Source organism: Balaenoptera acutorostrata, chromosome 20 (genome assembly GCF_949987535.1).
Source record: "Balaenoptera acutorostrata chromosome 20, mBalAcu1.1, whole genome shotgun sequence".
NCBI classification, from domain to species: domain Eukaryota; kingdom Metazoa; phylum Chordata; class Mammalia; order Artiodactyla; family Balaenopteridae; genus Balaenoptera; species Balaenoptera acutorostrata.
In genome coordinates this window covers 8,583,363-8,610,429 of record NC_080083.1, presented here as the reverse complement: position 1 = coordinate 8,610,429, position 27,067 = coordinate 8,583,363, and the positions used below count along the sequence as shown (strand labels likewise).

Sequence of the window (27,067 nt, the reverse complement as noted above, 5' to 3'; positions counted from 1 at the left end):
CCCCATCGCGGAAGTCAGAAAAGAAGCACTTCGTAGGGGCCGGAAGGGGAGGGTCCTGGCTCGAAGTGCCTAGTCGCCCCGTCGGGAGAGCGCAATGATCTCGCGGTAGTTTTTGTGGTAGATCCGGGTACTGTAAATCTGGGCGGATAGCGGGTCTCCTGAGGACTGACGCACGCTCTGTACCGCTCAACCCAGAGGGTCGGGCGCTGGCGCAAGCAAGAAGGTCGCTCGGCAACCAGAGCCCTGCGAGTCGCTGGGCGGGATCTCTCGGGACGCACCTCCCTTCGCGACGTAGTCGGGCTCACGCTTACTCTGAGAAGAGTCCAGACCCCAGAGAAGAGATCCTAAGCCGTTTAGCCGTCGACGAGGTGGCCGAGTGGTTAAGGCGATGGACTGCTAATCCATTGTGCTCTGCACGCGTGGGTTCGAATCCCATCCTCGTCGGTTTGCGGTTGCCGCGGCCTTCCTTCGATTTTTTATAATCCAAGAATTTCTCTTCTTACCTTCGGTCTGCCAGGATTCAATTTCTGTGTCGCCCCTTCACCCTCTCTCGGTTACAGCCGCGGATTTCGTGCCTTCTACCCTGTTTTCAAGTACGGCCAAAGGTTGGTGAGGAAGTCACCCTGGCATTCAGTCACCTGCCATGAAACTGACCTGGCCAGGGAAACAAGGGGGAAAGCTACTTAAGTCGGGCGCCGTGGCTTAGTTGGTTAAAGCGCCTGTCTAGTAAACAGGAGATCCTGGGTTCGAATCCCAGCGGTGCCTCCGAAAGTGTTGGTTACTTTTGCAAACCGCCGCGAGGAAAGAGCTGTGGGCATCTGGCGCTTATATACATAATTTTCCACATCTCTTCGGGAATCTGCCAGTTGCTATCCGGCGGCCGTTTCTATTTCCGGTTGTGTGCGTCAACGCTTCGTGCATGTTGTCAGTCTTAAGCTGTATGTTTGCACCTCGATCTGCCGATCAAGCACCATAGAGTGGCATTATCTGTGCTTGTCAGTGTTTTGGTTTGGATGTTGCTTCCCGAAATGATAAATGATTCAGTTTTCGTATTCTGTTTTCCTGTCTCCCAAAACAATCTTACCCATATTGAAATTTTCCTGAAGACAGGACTGATCAGTAATTTGTATTTTACATAGATTCATTTTTTTGAGCCCACTATCAGCTGGCCGGTTAGCTCAGTTGGTTAGAGCGTGGTGCTAATAACGCCAAGGTCGCGGGTTCGATCCCCGTACGGGCCAGTAGCCTAACGCTGTTTTGAAAATTTGTACTGCTAATTTCTTGTTGCTTAGGAAGGCTTGTGGAGCATTCCTAATCCCGGAACTTTTCACACCCCAAAGAGAAACGTGTTTAAATACTTTCCAAGTCATAGTGTCTTGAGAGAGGAGAAAAGTTTAAGGAAACTTGATCTCTTTCTGTGATCTCTGTTTCCAAATCTCCTGACCATAACGGGGGGCTCCTGGAATTTACTACGTGACTGTAAACGGAAGGCTGCCAGGGATTGTAACAAAGATTGTTTCAGACCATACATGTGGCACTGATCAGCAGAGTGTGAGAAATGGGGTCAAGAAAGGAGCTAGCAAGTATTTCCAGTCTTTCTCCAGAGCCAAGATGTCCAGTTTGCCCAGTCCCTGCCTGACCTCTTCAGGAACTGAGAAGACGACCCCTTCCCTTTCTCTTCTGAATCACCTTGCTTCTGATTCTGCTTTTACTGGGTCTCTGAGCCCGTATCTGTGTCTTATATTTCCCCTCCGTTCTGCTGTTCAGGAGCAGGAACCATATCCTTCCCCATGTGGCCTGGGACCCCCACCCCACTCGCAGCACTGGCCCCAAGAAAACTCCACGAAAAGACTGACCCTCATGCCCATACCTTTGGCTCATCAATCCCTTAACCCCACACAGACACAGTCTCAGCCTTAGCAGCAGCAGCACTTTAATTCCACAAAAACTCAGAAAGCCAAAACTGATTAGAACACTCCACAACAGGTGGGCTTCAAACCCAGCAACAATTCTATCTGAACCCTGAGAGCAGTGAGACCCCTCCCAACTCACCCCCTCTACCATGCAGTACATTCCTTCTAGCTCCACCCAGGTTATGGCTGGGGAAGTGGGAGGGCAGGGGGCCAGAGGGCAGAAGCAGTGGGTTATCCATCTGCAAGTGTGCATCCTTGTCTGCATGGTGTGTGGCCAAGGATCCCTCAAGCTCCCACAGCCCCTGGCACCTGAGATGTGACCACTGGAGGTCAGGGTGGCCACAGTGGGGCTGGAGCCTCCACTGTTCTCCTTTCTTGAGAACATATGGCAGTCATGTCTCTCAAGCCCAGACCTAAAGCCCTGGCTTCCCAGAGATGGTGCTCTAACTAGGGAAGAGAGTTGGGAGAACAAGGTAGCTGCAGATGGCCAACTGAATAGAAGCAGAGCATCATCCCCACCCACCAGGAGAAGCTTTAGAACTTCCCCGTGTACACCTGCATAAGGCCCAGCTAGTGGTCGCGGGCCTGCTAAATGTATCTGGAAGAGCCTCCAATATACAGGCCTCCCCTCGGCGGGCAAGTCCCACCAGGGCTCCCTGAAGAGTCCTTAGGATCCTGCTGGACCCTGGCGTTGCCAGGCCTCTCCTGCCCTCCCGGTCACTTGCACAGGGCCTCCAACACCTCCAGGGTGCGTCGGATATCCCGGACTTGGCGCGCCAGTCCCTGAACTGGCTGCAGAGCCCTCTCCAGCTCCTCACAGCGCGCCAGCAGGGTGTACATGCCCTTGATGCTCATGTCCACAGCTTCGCCTAGGGAGTCCACGGCATCACGGTAGGTCTGGATGCAGCCCACGCTCAGCGCTGTCAGCTCCTGCACCGCACCACCCAGCCCGCGAAGCAGACGGTCTACCCTGCCGCCCAGCTCCCGACTCAGCCTCTCCAGGTCCCGGAGCACGTCGGGGTCGATGGGAGGAATGGCCGGAGTGAGTGGGGGCGCCGAAGAGGGCCGCGCAGGGGCAGGGGGCGGGGGTTGAGGGGCGCAGCTCAGGCGGATCTTGAGTTGCAGGTTGTTGGCGACAAAGTGGGTGAGGTCGCCATGGCGGCTCACCGTGCCCTCGAGCTCCAGCGGGCTGGAGATAGTGGCGCGCCGCCCGCCACCCGCGCCAGACTCTGCACCCCCTGAGGACCCGGCGCCGCCGCACGCCCCGCTCAACCCGTCCAGGCTGCGGCTGTCCTGAAGGCGGCTGGAGAAGGAACGGCCAGCCCTGCTGGCTGCCGCCGCCTCATCGTCATCTTCCTTCTCCTGCTCAACATCCAACCCGCCGCCTCCAGGGCTTCCTCGACGGCAGACGCCCTCGGATGCAGGCCTGTCCTCGGGCTCCTTGCGCCGGGAGGATGCATGCGGGTCGTTTTCGGGACCCGGCGCCCCCCGGTTGCTCCCTGCTCCAGAAGGCGTCCCTCCGCGGCCCGGCTCTTCCTCCGGAGCCTCCCATTCCGGAGGGTGGACGAAGCTGCAGCTCGAAGTCTTCGGGGACGCCCTGGGGATGCGGCTCGCGCCCCCAACGTTCTCGGCCTCTTCCTCCTCGGACAACCGGAGGCCTGAGGGCGGCTCAGAGGCCGTTCGGTCCGGGCCGCCGCCGATGATCGCGGCTTGCTGTTTCCCCAGAGCTAAAAGGCCTGCTTCGGGCCCAGGCCGCCCCCGGGGCGACTCCATACTGCAGTTGGGGGCAGGAGCCGAGGAATTGGTTCGCCCCGGCTCGGGAGGCGTTGGCGGCGCCTTTAAGGGGCGTTGTAGAGGCGCGCCGATTGGCCTCGGGCTCACAATGGTCAGGACGGGAAGAACACTCTGATTGGTCCCGGCAACCAGGAAGTCCCAGGAGAGGAGCTGTTATTGAACGACTGAACGCACGTGAGAGCCAGCGGGGTGGAAAGAAGGAGGTGACAGCTGCGCTCGTCGCCCCGCCCTTTCAAAAAGTTGAGGGGGCGGATCTTAAAGGGGAAGATCCTGAAATGCCGGAGTCCTCCGGGGGCGGGGCTAGGGCTCTTTCCGCCCACAATTGTCACGCCCACAATTGCTGCTTAACAAACACTTCTAGTGCGGACCAGAATTGGGGTTACTAGGAGGGTTTTGGGATGGAAGTAGTATATCCTGCTTGGACCGTCGGGATTCAACCGCAACTAGTTGATCAGGAAGGATGAAACCAGAATTCTCAGCAGAGCTTGAATGGTTCGTTCCATCGTCCTCGGCTAACAGACCGAGCAGATGAAATTGCCCAGAGCGACTCACAGTGGACAGCGAAGCGGGCTTAAGGGCTTTCCTGTGTATTTGGCACTCTGTTCTCTGTCTCCTGCCCCCTCCAGGTCTGAGTCTCTCTCCTCTTGGAGGATGGTGTGTGATTTTGCCACTACGTAAAATATTCAGTAAATTAATGGCCCTGAAGATCAGAGCCCTGGTACCATTCTGATCTCATCTCTTCCTTCTCTTCCCTTCACTGGTCCTGCTGTAGCCGCCCTGGCCTCCTCACAGTTCCTGTGACAAGACAGACATGCTGCCCCCTCAGGGATTTACACTTGCTCTTGCAACTCCCCTCCCGCCCTCCCCTTTTTTTGAGGCTGGGTCTACCAAGAAAAATTTTCACCTTGGATATTCCTCCTTCCCTTCTCTCCTTCAAGTCCTTATTCAAATGTTATCTTTTCAGTGAGGCCTCCCCTTACAGTCTGTTTAAAATTTCAACCACTTTCTCCAGCAATTCCCCAACTCCCTTCCCTACCTCTTCTCCAGAGCACTTATCACCATCTGACATACTATATATTTTGCTTACTTGCTCATGTAAGTGCCATGAGGGTAAGACTTTCTGTCGGTTTTGTTCTCATTTGTAGCCCCAGTGCTTAGAACAGTACCTAGCGTATAGTAGTGCTCAATAAATATTTATTAATTAAATGACCCTAAGCCATTAATTTCCCCTTTTTGGCTTGAACTCATTCAAGATGTGTTTCTGTCACTTGCACCCAGAGCCCTGACTAATACAGCATGAGACCAATGGTCTACTGTAAGCTTCTCCCCCTCTCTTTGGGAATGACACCCCCCACCTTGTCTTCCTTTTACTCCTCAGCAAGCAGATGCTCTGTATTCAGCAGGTGACAGAAAACACAAGTTGAATCAAACACAAGTTGAATCAAAAGCAAACAAACAAAAACAAGGGGAATTTATTGTCATACAATAATGGTCTTAAGGTGTCAGAGAAGCCTGCATTCAGTGCCCTAAGGCTGTCATGAACAGCCTGGTTTCTTTCTGAGGGAATAGCTTTATCCCAAGTGGGCTTCCTCATGGTGGCACTATGTCATTTGTCATTCTTTGGGGATTATAGTTGTCTGCTTGAACTGCTATAACAAAATATCATAAACTGGGTGTCTTAACAGAATCTTTTTTTTTTTCTCCCAGTTCTGGAGGCTGTGAGTCCAAGGTGCCAGCTGATTCTGCTCCTGGTGAGGTCTCTCTTCCTGGCTAGCAGACGGCCACCTTCTTGTGTCCTTATATGATGGAGAGAGAGAGCTAGCTTTCTGGCCTTTTCTTATAAAGACACCAATCCCATGATGAGGACCCCACCCTCATGACCTCATCTAAACTTAATTACCTCCAAAGGTCCCATCTCCAAATACCATCACATTGGGAGTTAGGGCTTCAACTTCAAATATGAATTTTTGGAGAGACAAAAATATTCAGTCCATAAACTGCGATCATTTGTCATTCTCTTGGGCCTCCCAGGATCTGAATCCCAATGTTTGAGGACTCTCCCACCTCATTAGGCAGAGCCCATCTCCCACTACAAAAGCTGGAATACCAAGCAGTCACTTTCCCAGCTTCCCTAGCACATGGCTAAGGCTCCACCATGCTCTACTGGACCACTTCTGCAGTGGAAGTTTTCCTGACTCTGTAGACTCCAAGGCTAGTCCTTTTAGAGATTCTATGAATTACCCAGGATGCTCGTAATAAGGTCTGTTTCTGCTTAAATGAACCTGAATTGTTTTTTGTTGCATGCAACCAGAAGCCCTGGCTGATATACTCCCATACCTTCCAGAAGGGGAGAAAGGACTAGCTTCCATTAGACCTCACAGAAGAACAAGGATGCATCTTTCCCAAGAGCCCCAGTTAATCTCTCGTCACATCTCAGTGGCCTAAACTGGTTCACATGCCCAATTTAGTCACTTTGGTCAGGGTGATACCATGTCTTATTGACTTAGGATTTGGTATTTGGAAGCAATCACTCTGGCAAGGTGATTGAAGAATTAACTGATTAGGTTAGAACAATTAGGCTCCTCCTGGAGCTAGAGGTGGGTCAGTTCCCTCCAAACTGAAGTAGCAGCAACACAATGGAGGACGGAGGAGGGGCTATGGGGGAGCAACAGTGTCCACTACATTAGGGGTCAGCAAAGCATGGCCTGTGGGCTAAATCCAGCTCTCCACCCATTTTTATATGGCCTATGAGCTAAGAATGGGTTTTTTTTAACCTTTCATACTCCATCTCAGGCCCATATGATGCAATGAAGTGACACTTTGATGACTGTTGATAACTTTAAGTGCTCAGGCTGGGGGAGAATTTGGAGGTGTGATCTGTTAAGAGGGGGTGAGAAAATGACACAGGCTATTGACTTCAGGGACATCTATTCCAAAAGAAAGGTATAGAATGTCATGAGTCAGTTTGGCTGGCATCTCATGGTCATAACATACACACTGGATACTGACATTGATCCTCTAGATTTGCAACCTTCCTGAGCTCAGAGGATTTTTTCTTTTTCTTATTTATTCACTCCCCTGCCTCTAGAACAGTGCCTGGACTGTGGAAAGCACTCAATAACTATTGTCAAACGAATAAATCTAACCAAAATTTTGATATAACTACATCAGAAAGATGTAGACACAGAAAATGCACATGTGTATGGTGGCAGTGGAGTGAAAGAATGAAATCTGTACATTTTGTAGCAGGAAAACAATAGAGCCTCAAACTGAAAACTTAAGAAGTAGCAACAGAAGCCTGTGATTTGGAAATACATGGTAAATACCAAAAACAAAACAAAACCGTAAAAGGATTTGGAATAGGCTGTCTGTGGGGAGAGAGAAATGGGCAGACTGTTGGTTTTTTTTTTTTTTAAGAGTAGATCTTTTATTTATTTATTTATTTATTTATGGCTGTGTTGGGTCTTCGTTTCTGTGCGAGGCCTTCCCTAGTTGCGGCAAGCGGGGGCCACTCCTCATCGCGGTGCGCGGGCCTCTCACTATGGCGGCCTCTCTTGTTGCAGAGCACAGGCTCCAGACGCGCAGGCTCAGTAATTGTGGCTCACGGGCCTAGCCGCTCTGCAGCATGTGGGATCCTCCCAGACCAGGGCTCGAACCCGCGTCCCCCGCACCGGCAGGCAGACTCTCAACCACTGCGCCACCAGGGAAGCCCAGACTGTTGGTTTTTGGTGTTTTTTTTTAAGCCTTATAACATCATTCAGTTGCTTTAATCTATGGGCATATGTAGTGGGTTGCATGGTAGCCCCAAAAAAGATATGTGTGTGTCTTAACCTCTGGAACCTATGAATGCAATGTTTTTTGGAAAACAGGGTCTTTGCAGATGTAATTAAGGATCGTGAGACAATATTATCCTGGATTATCTGGGTGAGCCATAAATCAAATGACTAGTGTTCTTATAAGAACTTCAGGTCCACCTGCAGAGGTAAAGGAGAAGGAGGACCCCAGCTTTCACAGATGAGAAAAGAGAGAAGACAGGAAGGCTGTGTGAAGACAGAAGCAGAGATTGGAGTGATGTAACCACAAGCCAGGAAGTGCCCAGAGTCACCTGAAGCTGGAAGAGGCAAGGGAGGACTTTCCCCTAGAGCCTTTGAGGGGAGCATGGCATTGCAGACAACTTGACTGTGGACTCCTGGCCTCCAGAACTGTCAAGAGAATACATTTCTGTTGTTTTAAACCACCGAGTTTGCGGTAATTTGTTACAGCAACCCTCGGAATTGAATATAGCACGAGTAACTGAGATGAAAATAAAAACATTTATTGATGTTCTTCACCACATGGCTTAAAAGAGCAAATAATCAACAGATGCAGAAAAAGCATTAGGTGAAAGTCAACACCTATTTATGATTCAAAAAAACCCCAACAGACTCCACGCTTCCACTGCAGGGGGCGCGGGTTCGATCCCTGGTCGTGGAAGTAAGATCCCGCATGCTGTTGTGGCGACCCCAAAACAAACACCCAAACCCTTAGCAAACTAGGAAGTGACCAGGCCTTCCTCAACCTGATAAAGGACATGTATTAAAAATCTACAGCAAGGGGCTTCCCTGGTGGCGCAGTGGTTGAGAATCTGCCTGCTAATGCAGGGGACACGGGTTCGAGCCCTGGTCTGGGAGGATCCCACATGCCACGGAGCAGCTGGGCCCGTGAGCCACAATTGCTGAGCCTGCGCGTCTGGAGCCTGTGCCCCGCGACGGGAGGGGCCGCGATAGAGAAAGGCCCGCGCACCGCGATGAAGAGCGGTCCCCGCACCGCGATGAAGAGCGGTCCCCGCACCGCGATGAAGAGCGGTCCCCGCACCGCGATGAAGAGTGGCCCCCGCTTGCCGCAACTGGAGAAAGCCCTCGCACGAACCGAAGACCCAACACAGCCAAAAATAAATAAATAAATAAATAAATAAATAAATAAGAAAATCCTTAAAAAAAAAAAAAAAAAAATCTACAGCAAGCATCATATATCTAGCAGCGAAACCTTAAACCTTAGGTTAGGAACAAGATTACTGCTTCTATTCACTCCTGTGCTAGGTCCTCATCAGAGCAGAAAAACAAACAACTTCTGGGTACAACAATGTTCAATTGCTCCTGGGTCGGCAGGAGTGAACCAGAAGAGGGAAAGAATAGTGGTCAACTAAGAGCAAGTAGTAAGAGAAGGTGGGCAGAGATGGCTGGTGTGCAGGTATAGCAGAGTGGAGCTGAGGTCCCCAGCATCCCCAGGTCTGGGAGTCAGAGCAGGGGAAAGAAAAGACTTGGGGGTGGGGTGGAGCTGACCAGGTGGGGGTTAGAGTTGAGAGGGCAGGGTGCTCCCAGGGGCGGTGATGCAATGCCAATCCTGGCACCCGGCATGGGCAACTCCCTAGCCTCCTCCCCATAGGTGATGGCTTTGTTCACAGCAATTTCCACCTGTAAACATCTACACTCATCAGTACAAAAAGGTTCAGCTTTTATTAAATAAAGAGGAGGTAGAAGACAGATGCGGGAACAGGCCAGGGACCCCTTCTCCTAACTACACATATACAGACATACAGACACAACTGAGAAAATGACAGGGACAGTTCAGGGGACAGACTGAAGGGCAGAGGGGGGCAGCACCCTCCGGGAGTGGGCCCGGACCCAAGGGTGGGCTGAGACCTGAGCCAGCGGCAGGCGTTCTGAGGGGTTGTGCTTGAGCAGCTTGGAGATAAGGTCCTGGGCTCCCGCAGGCATGGAAGGGGGGAACTTCAGGTCCACCTGCAGAGGTAAAGGAGAAGGAGGACCCCAGCTTTCATCCTGGCTGCCTTCCCTTCACTGCCCATTCTATTTGGCAAGTGACGTAAGCCCCACAACTACGATATGCCCACTCCCTGCCCCTGGCCCCTGGGCCAGCACAGACCCCGGCCAGGCACCTGGGGCTAGCCTCCCACCTTGACGATGCGCCGATACGTCTCGTTGTGGGAAGCACTCTCGAAGGGGGGGTTTCCCACAAGCAGCTCGTAGCAGAGCACTCCAATGCACCACAGATCCACCTTCTCGTTGTGCGTGCGCCCCTCAATCATCTCTGGGGGCAGGTAGTCCAGGGTGCCACACATTGTCTTCCTCCTGGAGGGGGGGTGAGTGGGCAGGGATCCCAGATCCAGACCTTCTCTCCTTTCCCTGAAGCTTGACGGGGAGCCCAGAGACCCCAGGATGTGCCAGGGGAGTGTTCCAACCAGGCTCTGACGGAGCCTTTGGGGTAGGAGTGGGGTGAAGACATACACTAAAGCCCCAGAGGTGGGCTTACACACTGCCTCTGCGTTTCCACACTGAGGGCTGTATGTTAAAATAATCAGAAATGAGGGCAATGTTCACCTTAGAATTAAAGGAAAAGTCTCAAATGTCCATCAAGCACATCCTGCTTACATTAATCAGGTTACATCTCTACTATGCAATACTATGAAGCCATTAAAAATGATGTGGGAGTATTCTCAGTGATATGGCAAGAAGGTTCCAATATATTTAAAGTGAGAAACCTGGGTGGCAAAACTGAGTCTCCTATTTTTGGTTTTGTTTTTTTGGCCGCACTGCATGGCTGGCAGGATCTTAGTTCCCCAACCAGGGATTGAACCCTGGGCCAAAAGAGTAAAAGCGCTGAGTCCTTACCACTGGACCGTCAGGGGATTCCCAGAGAGTCTCCTATTTTTGTAAAGATATTGCTGCGTCTGTATATTTACATGAGAACAACCCAAAATGTCTCTGGGTAACAAGATCTGGAGTGGTTTTAGTTTGAATGTCCCAGCCTCACACCCAGGGCTGGCCTCCTGGCCCACCATACCTCAGGGAGGGGGCGTGTACAGACCAGCCGAAGTCGGCAATCTTCAGCTCTCCCTGGAGCCCCAAGAGCAGATTCTCTGGCTTTATGTCTCTGTGAATCACCTTCTTCCCGTGGCAGTATATCAGAGCATCTGCCAGCTCCTCCATAATCTGGGGGGCCGATACAGGCAGTCAGACAAGGATGGACTTCGGGCTGCGAGCAGCGTCCCCCCAGCCTCCAGCCCCCGGCCGGTGCCCCAGGTGCCCACCCGCCCCGACCGTGGCTGTTCGCTGCTCGTCAAAAGTGCGGCTCTTCTGCAGCTCCTTGTAGAGCTCCCCCCGGGGGGCATACTCCAGAATCAAGTAGATCCTTCGTCGGTCATAGAAATAGTTGTACAGACGCAAGATGTTGGGATGCCTGGGAGAGGAGACAGAGGAAGCATCAGGCTGCATCCTGGCATAAGGAAATGGGAAAGATGACAGGTCCCATTGCGGCAAACTGGGTCAAGCTTGGGCCAGGCAGGGGACACCAGGCTGGCGGTGCTAAGGGGGAACCGGACGCGGCTTTCTGGGTTCAAGGCTCTGGCCAGGATTGAGAGCTCCTTGGGGCTGCCTGACCACAGCTGCAGAGAAGACAGTCCGGCTATGGGGGGATTGGAAGAGGAGCCGGGGGTTGAGGCGCCAGGGGCACTCCGGCGCGAAGGGTGTTGACCCGTACTGCAGATGGGCCTGGATCTCGATCTCCCTGCGCAGCTGGTGCTCCACACCCTCCTTCTCTATCTGAGACTTGAAGAGGACTTTGAGCGCCACGATGAAACGGCTTTTCTTCTCCCGAGCCAAGTACACATTTCCAAACTTGCCTTTGCCCAGAGGACGCCCAATCTCAAAGTCGTCGATTGTGAAGGAACGCCTGTTGGGGGGTGTGGGGGGGGGTGGTAGGCAGCTGAGTACCGGTTAGTCGGTCCTCTGAGGTGTTTGCCTTCTCCCTGCACCTCAGCCCATCCTGCCCGCAGCCTTGTTTCTCTTCCAGGGGAGCTGAGGTTGGATCAGGCTTTCTTGCCTCCCTACTCCTCCTGCCCTTACCTTCTACCTCCCCCATTTCCTACCTGTTCACTGTCCCTCCCCATCTCTGGCCACCCCAAGGCTTGGGGCGCTTACATTGAGAAGTTGGGGGTCCCACTGTTGTTCTCCACCACCTTCTGGAGAGGGGCAGCTAAGGAAAGAACAGGGAGATTGAGGCCATCCTTTGACATTTTCATCCCCGTCCACCTTCCCCAGACCCTAGTCCCCTCAGGTCGATGCCCTCCCCTTGTCCTAGTTACCTGTGGGCTGGGCATTGGAGCGGCTCATGAGGACAAGCGCAGATGGGGTGACAGGCTCCTTCCGGAGGACTCTCTGGGGCAGGGTGTTCAGGCCAGACTGAGCCTGAGAAGGACCACGGGGGAGCTCTGAGGGTGTCTTTATCCCAGTGACCGGGTTGGAATGTGCTACAAGCAGCATTTCAGGACTTGCTATAAAGCCACCCACCCACCTACGCCATCCCCAGTTCAAAGAGGAACACTGAGACCACAATTTTGCTACTCAGACCCAAGACTCTGCTCAGAGCCCCATATAAAATGAGTTATTAATAAACAACCTAAGTCAGCCTAAGATAAGGACTTACCCTCACACCTAACCTCTCACCTCTTTGGCCCTGGCCCACTCCACATTCTCAGGCCCAAGGTTGTCCAACCTTCAAAGTCTTGTCCATAACACCACTCATTCACCCAGCCCCCCACCCCAGGGGGCAGTACAGACCGGGGTAATGAACACACACAATTCAAGGAGTTTTAGCACAGAGGTATTCTCATGGTCCCCTAAGCTCAGTCTGTTAAGTCTCAGATAAGGTCCTTGGGGCCTTGAGTGTTCAGCAAATCTCAGTATTTACCCCTTTGCAACAACAGGCTTTAGGGACACTGAGGGCTGCTCTAATGGCCCTGGACCACTTTTCACTTTCAACTTCTGAGTAATATACACCCCTTTCTTTTAGGAGTGACCAGTGTAGGCACGACAATGTTTTCTCATTCAGCCTCCACTATTGACAGCCTCATTCAGAGCTTCACCAGGCAGGCAGCTGGTGGACAAGGGGACATACGGACCCCCCAGGATACTCAAGCTCCACAAACAGAGAGCAAAGCCCATGCAGGGCCCCTTCTTTCTTCTTTAGCCAAGTGAGGAAGAAAGCCTCAGTGCCCCTACAGACCTGTTTTCAAACAGTGATATTAGCATGGAATTTACAAATAAGCAAGTTGAACAAAATGGAGTGCAGAAATAGATCCACATATATGTGGGAATTTAATATATATAATAAAGGTAGCATTTCAAATCAGAGGGTAGACTCTTCAGCGAAAGGTGTTGGGACAACTGGAAAATAAAGCCATTGAATGCTTACTTCACACCAGTCATTGAAATAAATTCTAAATTCTTAATTTAGACTTGTCCTGGACCTTTTAAACTTATAAACTCATCTAAATCCTTCCAGAGTCTATTTCTATTTCCTGCCTAGCCTATTTTTTCAGGACAAGGGTTGGGAATCATGGCCAAAAGGCCAGACCCTGCCTGCTCAGTCCCAGATGTCATCTGGATGTGACAAATAGGCTCAGCTCTGCAGAGGTCCTCACAGGCTGGTCAAACTCAAGCTGGCAGCACCTGATAGGATGTGGCTACAAATGACCAGACTGGGGCCCATAAACTGGTGCAAAGCCGGGAAGAAAGTGGTAAGAGGATCGCCCTCTGCAGGACCTCAAATCTGCAAGCGGAACCTCGCCACGCGGGTGGGGGGAGGGGAAGTGGGAAAGCCCTTACCGTCTGCCTGCCGTAGGGCCAGGGGTAGGCGTTCTCCTTCTGCGCCATCCTTAGAAGGGAAGGGGGAGGGAACTGGGCAGAGAAGAGAAGCAGAGCCGTGAGCAGCAGAAAAAAGGGAGAGAGAGAGTGAGGGGTCGGACAGATCTAGCCGGAAGCGCTTGTCTGGGGCTGGTGAAAGAGAGCAGGTTTACAAGCTGGCCTCATCAGGGCGCATTCCGGAGCTCACCTCGCTGCCCCAGCCCTGCTACCGGCCTCACCCCTTTCCAGGAGGACCCTCTCTCCACTTTAGAGCAACCAGCAGCCCGGCAGAGTGCGCGCGGGCCCGCCCAACGGACCCCCCGACCTGCCGGATCACCTGGCCTCTCCCGGCGCAAGGTCCCCGAAAGGAAGACAGCTCACCTGGAGCCGGCGGCACAGCCACCTCCCTGGCCGCTGGGAAACAACTGAACCTGCCCAGCCGCCCCCACGCAGAGGTCCTTTCAAATCTCCCGCCCTGGCCCCATTGGCTGAGCACGCCGCCCATGCCCAGTCCTCATTGGCTGGGTGTCCCATTACGTAGCCCTAGGGGCCCAATGGAAAAGGTGGAATGCGAGCGCCGGGGCAGCTCGGGTTCCTGCTTAGGAAAGTTTCCCTCGACCCCCGAAATAGTCTCATGGGTTTTTTTGTTTTGTTTTGTTTTGTTTTTAAAATTTAAGTCATCGATATATCTGGAATTTATCCTTGTGTGTATGTATGAACTAGGTTTTAACTTTGTTTTCTGCCAGAGAGCCAGTTATGCCAGCATCATTTGTTAAACAAACTGCACCATTCCCAAGGGAATTTAAATGCCTTGATATACTAAGATTCCCTATTCAAGTTTTATTGCTTGTTCGTTTGCATGTGTGTTTCTTTTTTTTAAGTTTTAAATAACTTTTATTGAAATATAGTTGATTTACAGTGTTGTGGGTTTTTTTTGTTTTTTTGGCTGCATCGGGTCTTTCTGGTGCGCAGCCTTTTCATTGTGGTGGCTTCTCTTTTTGCGGAGCACGGCTCTAGGCACCGGCAGTTGTGGCTCGTGGGCTCCAGAGCACAGGCTCAGTAGTTGTGGCGCACGGACTTAGTTGCTCCGGGGCACGTGAGATCTTCCCCCACCAAGGCTCGAACCTGTGTACTCTTCATTGGCAGGAGGATGCTTAACCACTGCACCACCAGGGTAGTTCGTGTGCGTTTATTCTTATGTCATTATTATTTTGTTCTTTGAGTCTTTCACTCACATTCCTAATAAGAATTTTCTACCAGAGGACCTTTCTCTGCAGGTCCCCTGACCAAGGCCAAATTGCTTGGACCCACTCTCACTTGTCTCCTTCTTGCCGCACTGCCTTCTCTGCTCTTTCCGACGCCAAATTTCATTATTGGGTTAAATAAATAGATTTTGGGACTTTCTATGAAATAACTAGTGGATATTTGTAAATACTGCCTGTCCAGCACCCTTCATCTTTCATCTAATAATAACACTCTAACTTTGCTTTAGGGAACCACCTGTCTCCCCATTCTGTGTTGTTGGTTTCTGTTGCTGCCAACCCCAAATCGCTAACTTGATGGAGACACGTTGTAGAGGACTTTGTGGTTATCTAGCCAGCATCCATTCTCCCAGCGATTCCCACTTCCTGAAAGCAACTAGAGTTATTGTGGGTCTGAGAGGGAAGCTGACCCCATCCCAGGTCCAGGAGTGGACCCTGTCTGATTTATACCAGTCAACACCCTTTATTCTGGGATCATGGTCACTGGTTCAGGGATAAGCATGTGACCTTAGTGAGTCAGTTAGTGGGAATTTTAGGATTCTTGTCCAGAATGCTGGACAGAAGCTCCTTTTCTCCTGCTGGAACTGGACAAGAAAGCACATAGCCTGCATTGCTGGTTGTGGTGCTCCTGCCGGCAGCAGGCTGAGTATGAAGCTGACATTGTAGAAGGCAGAAGAGAGGCCTGGGAAGAACCCGAGAACTTGATGACAGTGTTGAACCTCTGGATGCCTATCTCAGCCATTTCCTTCCATGACCCGATAGGTCTCCTTCTCTAATGCATTGAGTTAAGAGTTCTGTTATTTGCTGTTAAAAGCATACTAACTGACACACATCTACAGACCTAGAGTGTTTGCAGTCATTTGGGTTGAATGATGCAAAACTACTGACAGTCAATCATTCTGACCTACAGAAAATACCAATTTCATATGATTCAACCCAATGTAAATGAAATAAGTCCTAATGGGTTTCTAGATCAGTTCACAATGCTTTTGACTGCAAGTAACAGGAAACTCAGTTAACAATGGCATAAACAGTAGACATCTATTTTCTCTTACATAACAAGAAATCAGAAAGTAGATAGTTGGCTCAGGAACTGAACAATGTTAGAGGTCTGAATTGGCCTCTCCGTGATTCTCTTAACATTTTCCCTTACGATTGCAAGATGGATTCCAACAGTCTCTGTCTCTTTTATCAGGAAAAGCAGAAGCCTTTCTAAAAGTTCCCAATATGGGAATTCCCTGGCTGCTCAGTGGTTAGGACTCGGTGCTTTCACTGTCATGGGACCCTGTCTGATCCCTGATCAGGGAAGTAAGATCCCCACAAGTCCCAAGGAGCAGCCAAAAAAAAAAAGTTCACAGTAGATATCTCCTTGCCTAGAACTGTGTCACATGACTACTGCAAAGGAGGCTGGTAACCGTGAGTATCTATTCCAGCCCCTACAGTTAAAGCAGATCGGGGGTGTGGTGGTAGAAATAGGCATGTGCCACTGGAGGTACAGTGCTGTTTTCACTCAGGGTCAGCCCAACCCCACTTCCCAAGATCAAGGAGCCCATTTCAATTTCTGTGCCTTTATCAACATATTTGGCATAGAGTGACTAGCTAATGAAGAGCTTTATAAAAATCCTGTCACTTGCAGTATACTTTATGCCTCATAATCTAGTGAAGGGAGACTTTTCTAGAACCTGTCAGGGACACAGTGCATGGGTGGGATATGCCTGTTAGATCCCATACAGTATCTCTGTCCCCTGGAGTCTTTAAATTCCCACTTGCACATTATGTCAGAAGACATTTGGCCTTTCAGGAATAGTTGATGGGCCAGCATAAAATTGAGATTTGCATTATTCACAAAAAACAAAGCAAAACAAAACCTATCTGTTCTAGCAGCTAGGCAACTATCAGCTGCCTGTTCAAGTTAGTGAACAAAATCTCTGTTATTTACCCCAGTGCTCCTCAAACGATCTGTAGGGAAGAACCAGCCTTAATTATTGTCAATCTATCAGAGATTGATACTTTTATTAAATACAATAAAAATGAGTTCCTTGACAAATGAAATCTAAAAAATATAAAAATAACAAGCTCACTTTTTTTTTTTTTTTTTTTTTGGTTATAACCAACGTTTATAAAAGTACTCTGACAAATGCTGTAAGAGTTTTTAAATACGTAGCTCTCAAATTCTATACTCAGCTTGGACATAAAAGTAACAGTTCATGAAGTGACACCAGTCTGTGGGCCACACTGAGTACCAGCAATCTACCTCCAGTGCAGCGCCATCCAAAACTGCGGTCTGTTCTCTTTGGTGAGGCAAGCTCAGCAACCACTCTCCCACAGGGATTCCCCAGGTTTATAAAGATGTAAATCAGCAAATTCGCCCAGGTCTAACTCTTTTCTTCTTTCCTCTTGCTTTGCTTTTTGCCTCCCAGTTCCTGTTAGATTGGGGATTCTGGCTACTGGCCAAGGAACATTGAGAGGTGTCCTTGAGGGGAAATTGTCACTATTCTACTCCCAGAGCTGTGGGAGTAGAATTTTCCAGTGACTGGGAAGGGTCAGAATGTAGCGTGTTCCAAAGGTCAGGCTGGATGGCTGGGATACCGTAATGTTTGTTAGGCACACATGTCAGTCCTTTTATTTCTGATAATGGAATATCCCCCAAGGAAATGTATTTACTTGTCTATGCTGGGTCTTAGTTGTAGCATGCATGAGGGGATCTATTTCCCTGACCTGGGATTGAACCCGGGACTCCTGACTTGGGAGCGTGGAGCCTTAACCACTGGACCACCAGGGAAGTCCTCCCTCCCCCTCTCCCCTCTCTCCCCTCTCCCCTCTCCCCCCTCCCCCACAAAGAAATTTCAAGACATGAATTCTCATCGTCAGCCAATAAGCCCCTTCCAGGGACGAGGAGTAGTAGACTCAGAAGGTTCTGGAAGGGCCTTGTTGGAGGAGCCTAGCCAATACTCCCCATGTCTCCCCACTAAGTTGTCCTCCTCAAGGTAAACCTGAGGCAACGCTGATGAGCTGAGTAGGTACATCAAGACCTGGCTGCTCTCCTCCATCCAGACTCCTCCTGAGCATTCCCAGGTCAAACATCATCGCTGGGGTTTGCTCTTGGCCATTAGAGCCCAAGTGTTCCTCTTTGGTACAAACTGCAGGCCTGGACCAAACATCCCTGCCACTGAGACTGAGGCCTGAGGCCCCCTCCAGGTCCATGTGTGCATCCTCAGGGACTGGATCAGCAGGGACAGTGCCCCTGCCCATGTGGCGGGACAAGAAGCCTCTACACGACACTTCTGATGCATCGTAAAATGTTTTATTGAAGTGTACATAATGGAAAATGTACAGCTGGACAAATTTTCACAAAGTGAACACCTCTGGGTAACCAGCACCCAGATCAAGAAACAGAATATTTCCAGCACCCCAGAAGGACCCCCAGCCTTCTTTTCAAGTCACTCCCCCCCTGTCCCAAGAGTAACCACTGTCCTGACTTCTAACCCACATACTGGTTTTGCCTGTTTTGACCTTTATGCAAATGAGATCACACAATATATATTCTCTGGCGCCTGACTTTTCTGATTCAACATTATGTTTGTGAGATTTATCCATTCTGTTGATGTATTGGTTTTTAAATATACATGAACATGATAAAATTTACACAGACTAGTTAAAAGTAAGTCTCTCAGTTCCCTGGTGGTCCAGTGGTTAGGATTCGGCACTTTCACTGCCTGGACCGGGTTCAATCCCTCGTCAGGGAAATGAGATCCTGAAAGCAGGGCAGCGTGGCCAAAAAAAAAAAAAAAGTGCAGCAATAGATAAATATCATATGATGTTGCTTATATGTGGAATCTAAAAAAAAATGATACAAATGAACTTACTTACAAAACAGAAATAGGGTCACAGACGTAGAAAACAAACTTATGGTTGGGGGCAGAAGGGGGATTGACATATACACAATACCATATACAAAACAGATAACTAACGAGGACCTACTGTATAGCGCAGGGAACTCTACTCAATACTCTGTAATGGCCTATATGGAAAAAGAATCTAAAAAAGAGTGAATATATGTATACGTATAACTGACTCACTTTGCTGTACAGCAGAAAGTAACACGACATTGTAAATCAACTATACTCGAATAAAAAATTTTTTTTAATGTAGAAGGAAAGATAGAATGAGAAAATTACTATTTTGTATCTCCTTAAAGGGGCCCTGTTCTGGGTGGACACCGAGGAGGGGATGCAGGATTACCGACTGCCAGCTTCACACTCCTTCCCCGTTAGGTCATGGTACTAACCATGAGCGAAAATAACGCTCCTGAGCTGTCTCCTTGCTAAGTCATCAGCGGTTCTCACATCGAGCACACTTGGCTTCTGCAACAAAGGCTGGCGGACTGTCAGCCTCAGTCTTGACACACGTAACACAGTGACCACTCTGGCAGAAGGCGGTCCTGGGACTAGGGAGAGGAGGGGAAGGCGAGGCACAGATTCTTTGTGCGCTGTGGTGAGAAGGCCCAAATTCCTCTCCTGCAACCCAAGCCTGTGACACTAACAAGGGCGCTATTAGTTAAGGAAAGAGATGTCAAGGAAGAAATTCCCCACTGGGAAAGACAAGGCCTGTGGAGTGATGGCTTAAATTTCTTCGTTGTTTTTTTTTTTTCAATATACCGGAAGCAGCAAAAATACACTTAGCTCTGGGCTTCTAGTGACGGCAGTGAAGTCTGGAGAATATTTGTATGTAACGCAAATTAAATACAAAATATTTGTATTTAATACCCCTATGTTCTACCGCATGGAGGGAACATCAGAGATGATTAAGTCATAAAAAAAAAAAAAAAAAAAAAAAAAAAAAAAGAAAAGAAAAGAAAAGAAAAGAAGAAAAAGGGCTTCCCTCGTGGCGCAGTGGTTGAGAATCTGCCTGCCAATTCTGGGGACGCGGGTTCGAGCCCTGGTCTGGGAAGATCCCACATGCCGCGGAGCGACTGGGCCCGTGAGCCACAATTGCTGAGCCTGCGCGTCTGGAGCCTGTGCTTCGCAACAAGAGAGGCCGCGATGGTGAGAGCCCCGTGCACGGCGATGAAGAGTGGCCCCCACTTGCCACAACTGGAGAAAGCCCTCGCACAGAAACGAAGACCCACCACAGCTATAAATAAATAAATAAATAAAATTAAAAAAAAAAAAAAAAAGAAATTGAACTGAATACAACAACACGGTAATGGAAACATAATTGTTTTTTCAAAAGAGAGGAAACGAAAGAAAAAAAGAAAGATCGCTTTTAGTTGAAAAAGTAACAATCTTTTGGACAGCAGTACAGTTAGCTGTTCAGCTAAGGGGAACTTTTAACCCTGGAACTGGAGTTTCAGGAATTCATGTCATAGACCAAATTCAGCAGAGGCCAAAAAAAAAGGATGTACATGGTAACACTTTAAATAATGAGAAAAAAATGCAGATAACCACCAGACAACCAGAATGTCTAACTTTAGAAGAATTGCTTAATAACTTACAGCATTGTCCTTGAAGTCAGATGTTCATTAAAATTATAACGATAATAGAATCCTATTCCTATTACAATGATAAGTGAAAATACTGGAGTACAAGATTATGGACACCCCTGGCAAGTGGAACTTAAATTGCCAAAAATTAAATCACTAGTTTAGGAGGATTATGAATTATCATTATTACTTTAACGTTATTCATTATTGCTACATTCTTTTCAATAAAGAACATTTATTGCTCCAAAATACATTTTCGGAACAAGAATTGGTGACTGTTTATGAACAATTTCTGTGTTAGGATATCTAAAATATCTATGAGATTAAAGGTATTATTATTTTAATTGGTTGATTTAATGGAAACAGTAAGATGAAAATAAAAGTTCCAAAATTTGTATTTTAGTAGAAAACTCAGATACTTTAGGGAAAAAAAATCCCAGAAACACTCAGGTTCCTTTTTTTTTTTTTTTTTTTCATATAATAACACAAGGTTCCTTTCTTTCTTTCCCGAAAAAGAATCTCACATGCAAAGCTATCCAGCTACTGAAAATAACCCCTTGACCCCGACGTGATTTGAACACGCAACCTTCTGATCTGGAGTCAGACGCGCTACCGTTGCGCCACGAGGCCTTCCCCAAGCCACCGTTTGACGGACCTCGTGAACAGATGCATCATCAGCATCAAGGGGCGGAGTTTTATTCTCAGGCCCCGCCCGGCCCTTTGTCAGAGCGGTTCTCCGAGCCGTCAGTGGGCAAGATGCGCGCGCGCACTAAGGGATTAACCATCCTCTGGACAAATTGGGTTTAGACGCACTTGGTTTAAGGCCCAATTCTTTAACCTCGGTACACATTGAGCTACTCAACAGAGAAATTACTTCATGTGTTTGAGATTTATTTTGGGGGTTAATAAAGTGTCGGTGCAGATCTGGCGCCCTGGATAAATCTTAGATTTAATTCCAGCTCTTCCCCTACTTGGCTTCTCTTGACTTTGGTTTCCTCGTCTGTAGACTGGGTATAATCAAACAGTCCCTCGCGTGGTGGCTGGAGCTCACTGGCGGTGCCGGGAGCCAAGCGCCGCTCACACGTGAGTACCTCGCACACTGCACCCGTTACTTCCGTGTCGGCGTCGCTTTCGTCCGTTGCTCGCCTAGGCCCTGACTCATTATAACTCAAGCCACGACCCTGTAGACCTAACTCAGTATTTAGGAACTTCAATAAACAACCGCGATAAGCGGGGCGTTGGTGGTATAGTGGTGAGCATAGCTGCCTTCCAAGCAGTTGACCCGGGTTCGATTCCCGGCCAACGCATGATAGCGTCAAGATTTTCTTTCAGCCCCCGAATTACGTGGGTGACAGTGTTTTGCTGTTTGCCTTCTTGTGTTTTTTAAATTATCGTCAATGAACGCGTCTAATAAGCTTATTGAACGGCGAGAATAATGGCTAATAAACCTATTGAATGGAGAGAATAATTAATTTAGCCACACATTTAAAATAAGAGTTACTTGAAATAAAACAAACATGAAATTTAGAATGTGAGCTTGAGAGTCATAACAAACGATCCCTCTCCTTCTGCTTTCCTTTTTATCTTCATCCTAGGGCCCGGGATGGGTACTTCCGAAGTAAGTTAAGATTTAGTGGCTGTAAGAAAAGGGACTTCATACTTCTCCCCGTCGGGGAATCGAACCCCGGTCTCCCGCGTGACAGGCGGGGATACTCACCACTATACTAACGAGGAATCAGCCGAACACTACCTGCTCCAAATGCTTGATCTGCTATCTTCACCGAACGCGGCGAGCTAATGGCGAGGCTCCTGTGGATGCTGTCCCTCCGTCCGCTAAAAAATTCTGACCCAAACCTATACATGTTCTAGACCATAACTGAGCGCGAGGCCCCAGAAGGGCGAAAACGAGCAGGAGTGACCGAGAGAAAGACGGCCTCCAAGCCTGCAGAGACCTGAATTCTGACAGTCCTGGGGCTCTCCCAGACATAACCCTAAATAGGTCCCAACCCGTTTCACTGTCATCCACTACTGTAAGTTGACGGACATCAATCAAACCGAAACCAGGCTCTGGCGGCCGAGGAGTAGCATCAAGTGGGAAGGAGGGGAGCAGAAAGCGAGCGTCTTGCCCATGTCAGGAGGTGCCTGCCCTCTTCCTGGCACTCTGGGAAGGACTGCGCGCTGCGAGCCTCTTCCTGCCACCCGGGTGTCCACTCAGAACAAAAGAGCTCCCGGCACACCTCCTTCAAGCCCTCAGTTCATGCTGATCACTTTCCAGCCGAGCTTCCTCAGCGCCGTTCCAAGTAACAATCACATTGGGCTCTGGTTTCCGCAAAACTCAAACGCAGGGCTCGTCCGGGATTTGAACCCGGGACCTCTCGCACCCGAAGCGAGAATCATACCCCTAGACCAACGAGCCGACACATAGTAACGACTGCGGACGACTTTAGAGGTCGTTCCAGGCTTTCTGCAGTCCTAGGACTGTGATTCACTGCGACCTGATCCTGGCACGCGGTCAGGGACCACGCGCCCCGACGCACAGTACTCTGGTGCTGGGGTCTGGGAATCTCTCTCGGCTCCAGAGCCGCGAGCTCCGACTCCTCCCAGGAAATAACGTCGGGGAAGTGGGAGGGAGTGGTCTCGGCCTCGCCCCCGAGCAGCCCTCCAGGACTGCCTCGAGCACCCGTGTGCCCGCTCCGTACGGTCACTGTCTTGGCGCCACTCCGTAGTCCGGAGTCTCGACTCTTCCTGCCTCCGCCCGCCGTCCTCGGACCCAGCCCCCGGCGCAGAGCTTTGAAGACTAGCGGTAGAGGTGCCTGGTTGGGGACAAATTAATGAGTCCTGAGATCTCTCTGGGAACACCAGCCCCTCTTTCTGTCCCTGCGTCTGTCCATCCTTCTGGAGTGACCGACACTTCGATAGCCCACAGTCTCCCTAGACCGCAGGGTAGTGCCCAGGCGAGGGAATAATTCCTGGGGCCAAGAAGACCCACGCAGGAGGCGTCATTGAGATGAGTGGCTGGCGAGGTCAGGTGGGGGATGGGCTATCCAAACTGTGCGAGCTTCTAAGCTTTTTTATACACTCGCCGTGCTCTCACATGGGGGCCGCCAAGAGTCCTGGCAGGATCTGGTGGGGTCAGTTGCCAGCTACCGTGTTCCCTCAGGTCGGTTCCTGTTCTGGAGAGTCTTCCCAGGAGGGTTCTGATCGGCCCCTGAACTCGACCCCCCGGTAGCATCTCTGGGCTGAACCATCTTGTTCCATACCCCAGTCGTGTGATTTGTGGGCCCATCCCTTCTTAAGGCCCTACCCACAGATACTTTGGTGGAGGGGAGTTCAGCGAAGGGTTCAGCTCTTTGCCTTTTCTTTCCCAGGTGTCCCTGGCCAGACGGCGGGGGAGGGCAGCAGAGGACAGCCTATCCTTTCCTGTCGGCGTCCCAGGCCTTTCAGGTGCGTGAGGAGCGCTCAGGGCTGATCTGGCATCTCCCTCCTGCCACCCTTTTCCATTTCCCATCTCCCTCCTCTTGGGCGCCAGCCTTCCCCAAGTCTCTAGTCACCTCTGTCTTACCTGGTCTCCCGCACTTAATCTGCACAGAGGTGGAAGCCTAAATTCCTTATAAAACATGATGAAAGCTGTGGCCACCTTTTCTAGAAAAATCCATACAATATCTATGGACCCCACTTTTAGAATCCAAGAACTAAGACGTAAACAACTGATGTTGTTTCTACCTTGGTGCAAGTATTTTACATTTTAACAGGAGTCAAAGCTTTACACGGAAACATTGAGTTCTAAGGTATAACTTTGGGCAATCACAGTTGTTTGAAAGAGATAGGGTGAGAAAGAGTGAATTTGAGAAGGTAGTAACCCTTCCCCTCAGCACTTCCCTAAAGTGGAACCCTGGCAACATCCTGAATTGCTTCTCCCTTTTCTTCAGACTCCACATCCTATCAGTTACTGAATCCTGTAGTGTTTTTTATACTAAACATGTCTCGAATTCTTCCCCTCCTCTCCACCTCTCTGTAGCTGCACAGGTGCAAGTCTTTGACATTTCTATAACCAACCCCCCAAAGTTCTCTCCCCTCCTATACTGATCCCTTATGTTATTCTTCTGTGTAGCATTTATCTAGCATATGACATAATTTACTTTTAAAAACGTTTTTTGTTGTGCTTATTGTTCCCTGCTGTATTCCCAGGGCCTAGAATAATGGTTGTTACAGAGTATGGAGTTGTTGAATGGAACACAGGCAAATTTCCATGTGGTCTTTAAGACGTAGCTCGCCTCCTCCAGAAAGCCTCCCCTGATCACTCTCCACTCTCAGGTCCGATGAGATGCCACTTCTCTTGTCCGTGTTCTCACAGAGCCCTGTCCCTGCCCTTGGTGCACTGTGGCTGACTGTGCCTTCCTATGAGAAAAGGGGTTTGCCTTATTCATTTGGTAATGCACAGCATGCAGCCCAGTGCTTGGCACAAAGCTGGTCCCGGTGGTGCTGTGTCACTTACTTGACTTGTCACCTCGATATACCAATTCCTTCAAGCCAAACTTGTGCTCAGACATCTTGCAGTGGTTCCCGGGCAAAGGATGGTGTCTAGACCTTTCTGTCTAACTTCCAAGGAGGTTTAGGCCCTGTCAGCGGCCCACGGATCCTAATTCTTGCCTCCTTCTCCGCAGCATTTACTTCTACTCTCACACACCCGGCTTCAGTGCTCCAGAAATGTGTTCTGCCCTTCCACACCGGGCTCTCTGGAGGCCCCACCTGGACTATGCTCTCTTCTACTCCCACTCAGTCTGCAGGGTCCCAGCCCTTTCGAGCCCTCTTGCAGGAAACCAGATGGTGCAATGCCAGGCGGTATCTCCTGCTAATTCCTAACCCTGACTACCAGCTCGTGAAGACAGCTATACGTGAAGGGCCTGGTACAGGAACTGCGTATAGAAGACGCACCCCTCCCTCGATTTTTTAAATTAAGAATTATTTGTAAAAATATATATACATATATAATTCTGAGGCCCCAAACCAAAAGAACTATAATGAAGAACCAAACAAAACAAACCGACTTATGTTCTTGGGGTAGGACCAAGGCAGTGGGACAGCTGCTAGGGCTGGCCCACCAGCACCAGCGGGGTGTCATCCGCTTTGCAAAGGAAGGAGTAGCCCTGCGCTGGCTTCCCGCCCTGGTCACGGCGCAAGCTTCTGGAGCAGTCTACCGGAACTGGCTGTTCCTCTCAGCAGGAAATGAGTGCGGAACTGGAACTCTTGCGTACTCTAGTCTAAAAGCAGTTGATAAATTCATTAGAGTGTAAGGATTCAAAGACAAAAACAGATACGGTCTTCCCCCCAGGGTCGGATGATTAAAGGCACCGCTGGGATTCGAACCCAGGATCTCCTGTTTACTAGACAGGCGCTTTAACCAACTAAGCCACGGCGCCGAAGGCACCAGAGGGACTTCTGAAGGGATATACACAACTATACCGCCGGGAGGTTGGTCACAACTTAGATTTTTCTAAAATTAATTTTGACAAATCATTATGTTTGATGTCAAACGTCCATTCAAGAGCTGCCCCGGATATTGAAAGATGTAAATGAAAGACCTCAACCCTAGCTAGATGTGCGTGGTTGGAGGATGTCTGCGGCACCGATCGGATTAATCCTCCGTGAGATCTAGGACAGAAAGAATGCAGTTAGTAGTGCGCGTCGGAGAAGGAAAAGGACGCGTAGTCGGCAGGATTCGAACCTGCGCGGGGAGACCCCAATGGATTTCTAGTCCATCGCCTTAACCACTCGGCCACGACTACATGCTTGTATTTAAACTTCTCGCTCTAAGCCTTAGTCTCCATGCTCCGCAAACACCATCCCTCCTACAATTTCGCGCTTCCAGGGTTAGGAGACCGTTCAGCGAGAACACCAGAGGACAGAATTGTAATCGACCTTCCCCTCGCGGCCCCGCCCCATCTTTCTGGGATCCTTGTCCCGGCATCTTCCCCATTCTCTCGCCAGCCTCCAACAGTGCGCTCCCAGGGAAGAGTAGACGTGGCGGCCGCTCCCAGCCCAGAGAGCGCCCTTCCAAGCGGTGGAGTGAGCGACCAACTCAGGTTTTGAAAAGTAGTGGGTTCGCTGTCGTTTGTGATTGGGAAAGAAACTAGCTCCAGTCGGAAACTTCCGGCTACGGGAGGGAATAAAAGTAACCCCACTGGCCCGTACGGGGATCGAACCCGCGACCTTGGCGTTATTAGCACCACGCTCTAACCAACTGAGCTAACCGGCCAGATGCTAAGGTTCTTATCTTCGAATCTTCACATATGTATCGCTGAAGTAGAGACAAATCCATTTTCAAGTCCTCAAAAACCTTGGTGTGTGGCAGCAGCCATGATCCAAAGACCTCTCAAATACGAACTAAAAGAGATCCCTAATGCAAAGGAAGGAACGTGCTCTGTACAGCGCTTGGAGGTGTGGCTAGGCCTTACCCCTGTATCTAGCAAGCAGCTCCCAGGAAAGAAACGACAGAACACCAGCCAAATGCATGAGCATCTCCAAATAACTGCTCCTGCAACCCCTAATTCTGTAGGTTCTGACTAGGAACTCCTGCCAGTCTCATGGCGTTGATCAAGTATCTGCCTTAGGCCTGACCCACAGGACACCCACAGCACTGACCCCTTGACTGGGGTTCCACATTACGAGTTCCTCCCACGCCCCTCCTAATGCTTGGTGCTTCCCTCTCTCCATAACCACCTTATATCAATACTTAGCAACAACTCCAGGCTTGACTTCTTCCTGGGCCCAACCTTGCTGACTGAGGCCATCATAGCAATGTTGTCTACCCTGCACCCCACACCCCAATTTACTCCCTTTAGGGCCTGACTTGACTGGACCAGAAGCTCTTCTCCAAACCAGTTTTGGCACTGGTGGCAAACAAGGGCTGAAATGATGGTAAACGATGGGCCAGCT

The 27,067-nt window shown here is 49.8% G+C and overlaps 2 protein-coding genes, 1 long non-coding RNA gene and 10 other non-coding genes across 15 annotated transcripts; 5 read left to right on the top strand and 8 right to left on the bottom strand.

Moving 5' to 3' along the window:
• Positions 1–362: 362 nt before the first annotated feature.
• TRNAS-GCU (transfer RNA serine (anticodon GCU)) lies at positions 363–444 on the top strand. The gene has a single exon. It is a non-coding gene; the product is annotated as a tRNA-Ser (tRNA).
• Positions 445–691: 247 nt separating this feature from the next.
• TRNAT-AGU (transfer RNA threonine (anticodon AGU)) lies at positions 692–765 on the top strand. The gene has a single exon. It is a non-coding gene; the product is annotated as a tRNA-Thr (tRNA).
• A 402-nt stretch (positions 766–1,167) lies between these two features.
• Positions 1,168–1,241, top strand: TRNAI-AAU (transfer RNA isoleucine (anticodon AAU)). The gene has a single exon. It is a non-coding gene; the product is annotated as a tRNA-Ile (tRNA).
• Positions 1,242–1,915: 674 nt separating this feature from the next.
• On the bottom strand, positions 1,916–3,738 carry BORCS6 (BLOC-1 related complex subunit 6). Its single transcript, XM_007166354.2, has one exon. The coding sequence runs from the start codon at positions 3,684–3,686 to the stop codon at positions 2,631–2,633; it is 1,056 nt and encodes a 351-aa protein (XP_007166416.1). The 5' UTR covers positions 3,687–3,738; the 3' UTR covers positions 1,916–2,630.
• A 5,441-nt stretch (positions 3,739–9,179) lies between these two features.
• On the bottom strand, positions 9,180–13,852 carry AURKB (aurora kinase B). Of its 3 annotated transcripts, none has more exons than XM_007166353.3 (9): positions 13,769–13,852; positions 13,370–13,441; positions 11,848–11,950; positions 11,684–11,738; positions 11,244–11,435; positions 10,805–10,943; positions 10,548–10,696; positions 9,661–9,835; positions 9,180–9,487 (listed from the first exon to the last, which is right to left on the bottom strand). In XM_007166353.3, the coding sequence occupies exons 2-9, from the start codon at positions 13,415–13,417 to the stop codon at positions 9,314–9,316; spliced, it is 1,035 nt and encodes a 344-aa protein (XP_007166415.1). In that variant the 5' UTR covers positions 13,418–13,441; positions 13,769–13,852; the 3' UTR covers positions 9,180–9,313. The 3 variants fall into 3 exon arrangements, with proteins under 3 accessions (XP_007166415.1, XP_057393048.1, XP_028024344.1); XM_057537065.1 differs by having other exon boundaries at positions 11,848–12,012; positions 13,769–13,816; XM_028168543.2 differs by lacking the exons at positions 11,684–11,738; positions 11,848–11,950; positions 13,370–13,441; positions 13,769–13,852 and having other exon boundaries at positions 10,795–10,943; positions 11,244–11,381.
• Positions 13,853–20,689: 6,837 nt separating this feature from the next.
• Positions 20,690–20,761, bottom strand: TRNAW-CCA (transfer RNA tryptophan (anticodon CCA)). The gene has a single exon. It is a non-coding gene; the product is annotated as a tRNA-Trp (tRNA).
• Positions 20,762–21,366: 605 nt separating this feature from the next.
• Positions 21,367–21,438, top strand: TRNAG-UCC (transfer RNA glycine (anticodon UCC)). Its single transcript has one exon. It is a non-coding gene; the product is annotated as a tRNA-Gly (tRNA).
• Positions 21,439–21,793: 355 nt separating this feature from the next.
• On the bottom strand, positions 21,794–21,865 carry TRNAD-GUC (transfer RNA aspartic acid (anticodon GUC)). The gene has a single exon. It is a non-coding gene; the product is annotated as a tRNA-Asp (tRNA).
• A 610-nt stretch (positions 21,866–22,475) lies between these two features.
• On the bottom strand, positions 22,476–22,547 carry TRNAP-CGG (transfer RNA proline (anticodon CGG)). The gene has a single exon. It is a non-coding gene; the product is annotated as a tRNA-Pro (tRNA).
• A 227-nt stretch (positions 22,548–22,774) lies between these two features.
• Positions 22,775–27,032, top strand: LOC130705956 (uncharacterized). The gene is made up of 3 exons (XR_009006357.1): positions 22,775–22,940; positions 23,500–23,575; positions 24,796–27,032. It is a non-coding gene; the product is annotated as an uncharacterized LOC130705956 (long non-coding RNA).
• Positions 25,478–25,551, bottom strand: TRNAT-AGU (transfer RNA threonine (anticodon AGU)). Its single transcript has one exon. It is a non-coding gene; the product is annotated as a tRNA-Thr (tRNA).
• On the bottom strand, positions 25,836–25,917 carry TRNAS-AGA (transfer RNA serine (anticodon AGA)). The gene has a single exon. It is a non-coding gene; the product is annotated as a tRNA-Ser (tRNA).
• Positions 26,314–26,387, bottom strand: TRNAI-AAU (transfer RNA isoleucine (anticodon AAU)). The gene has a single exon. It is a non-coding gene; the product is annotated as a tRNA-Ile (tRNA).
• Positions 27,033–27,067: the final 35 nt, after the last annotated feature.

What these genes read in the sequence shown, in the direction of transcription:
- BORCS6 (XM_007166354.2), bottom strand. Translation starts at nt 3,686, where the DNA reads ATGGAGTCGCCCCGGGGGCGGCCTGGGCCCGAAGCAGGCCTTTTAGCT.
- AURKB (XM_007166353.3), bottom strand. Translation starts at nt 13,417, where the DNA reads ATGGCGCAGAAGGAGAACGCCTACCCCTGGCCCTACGGCAGGCAGACG. An exon ending in ACGAGCAGCGAACAGCCACG is followed by an intron (nt 10,697 to 10,804) that starts GTCGGGGCGGGT and finishes TCGGCCCCCCAG; the next exon opens with ATTATGGAGGAGCTGGCAGA. An exon ending in GTACACGCCCCCTCCCTGAG is followed by an intron (nt 9,836 to 10,547) that starts GTATGGTGGGCC and finishes CCCCCCCTCCAG; the next exon opens with GAGGAAGACAATGTGTGGCA.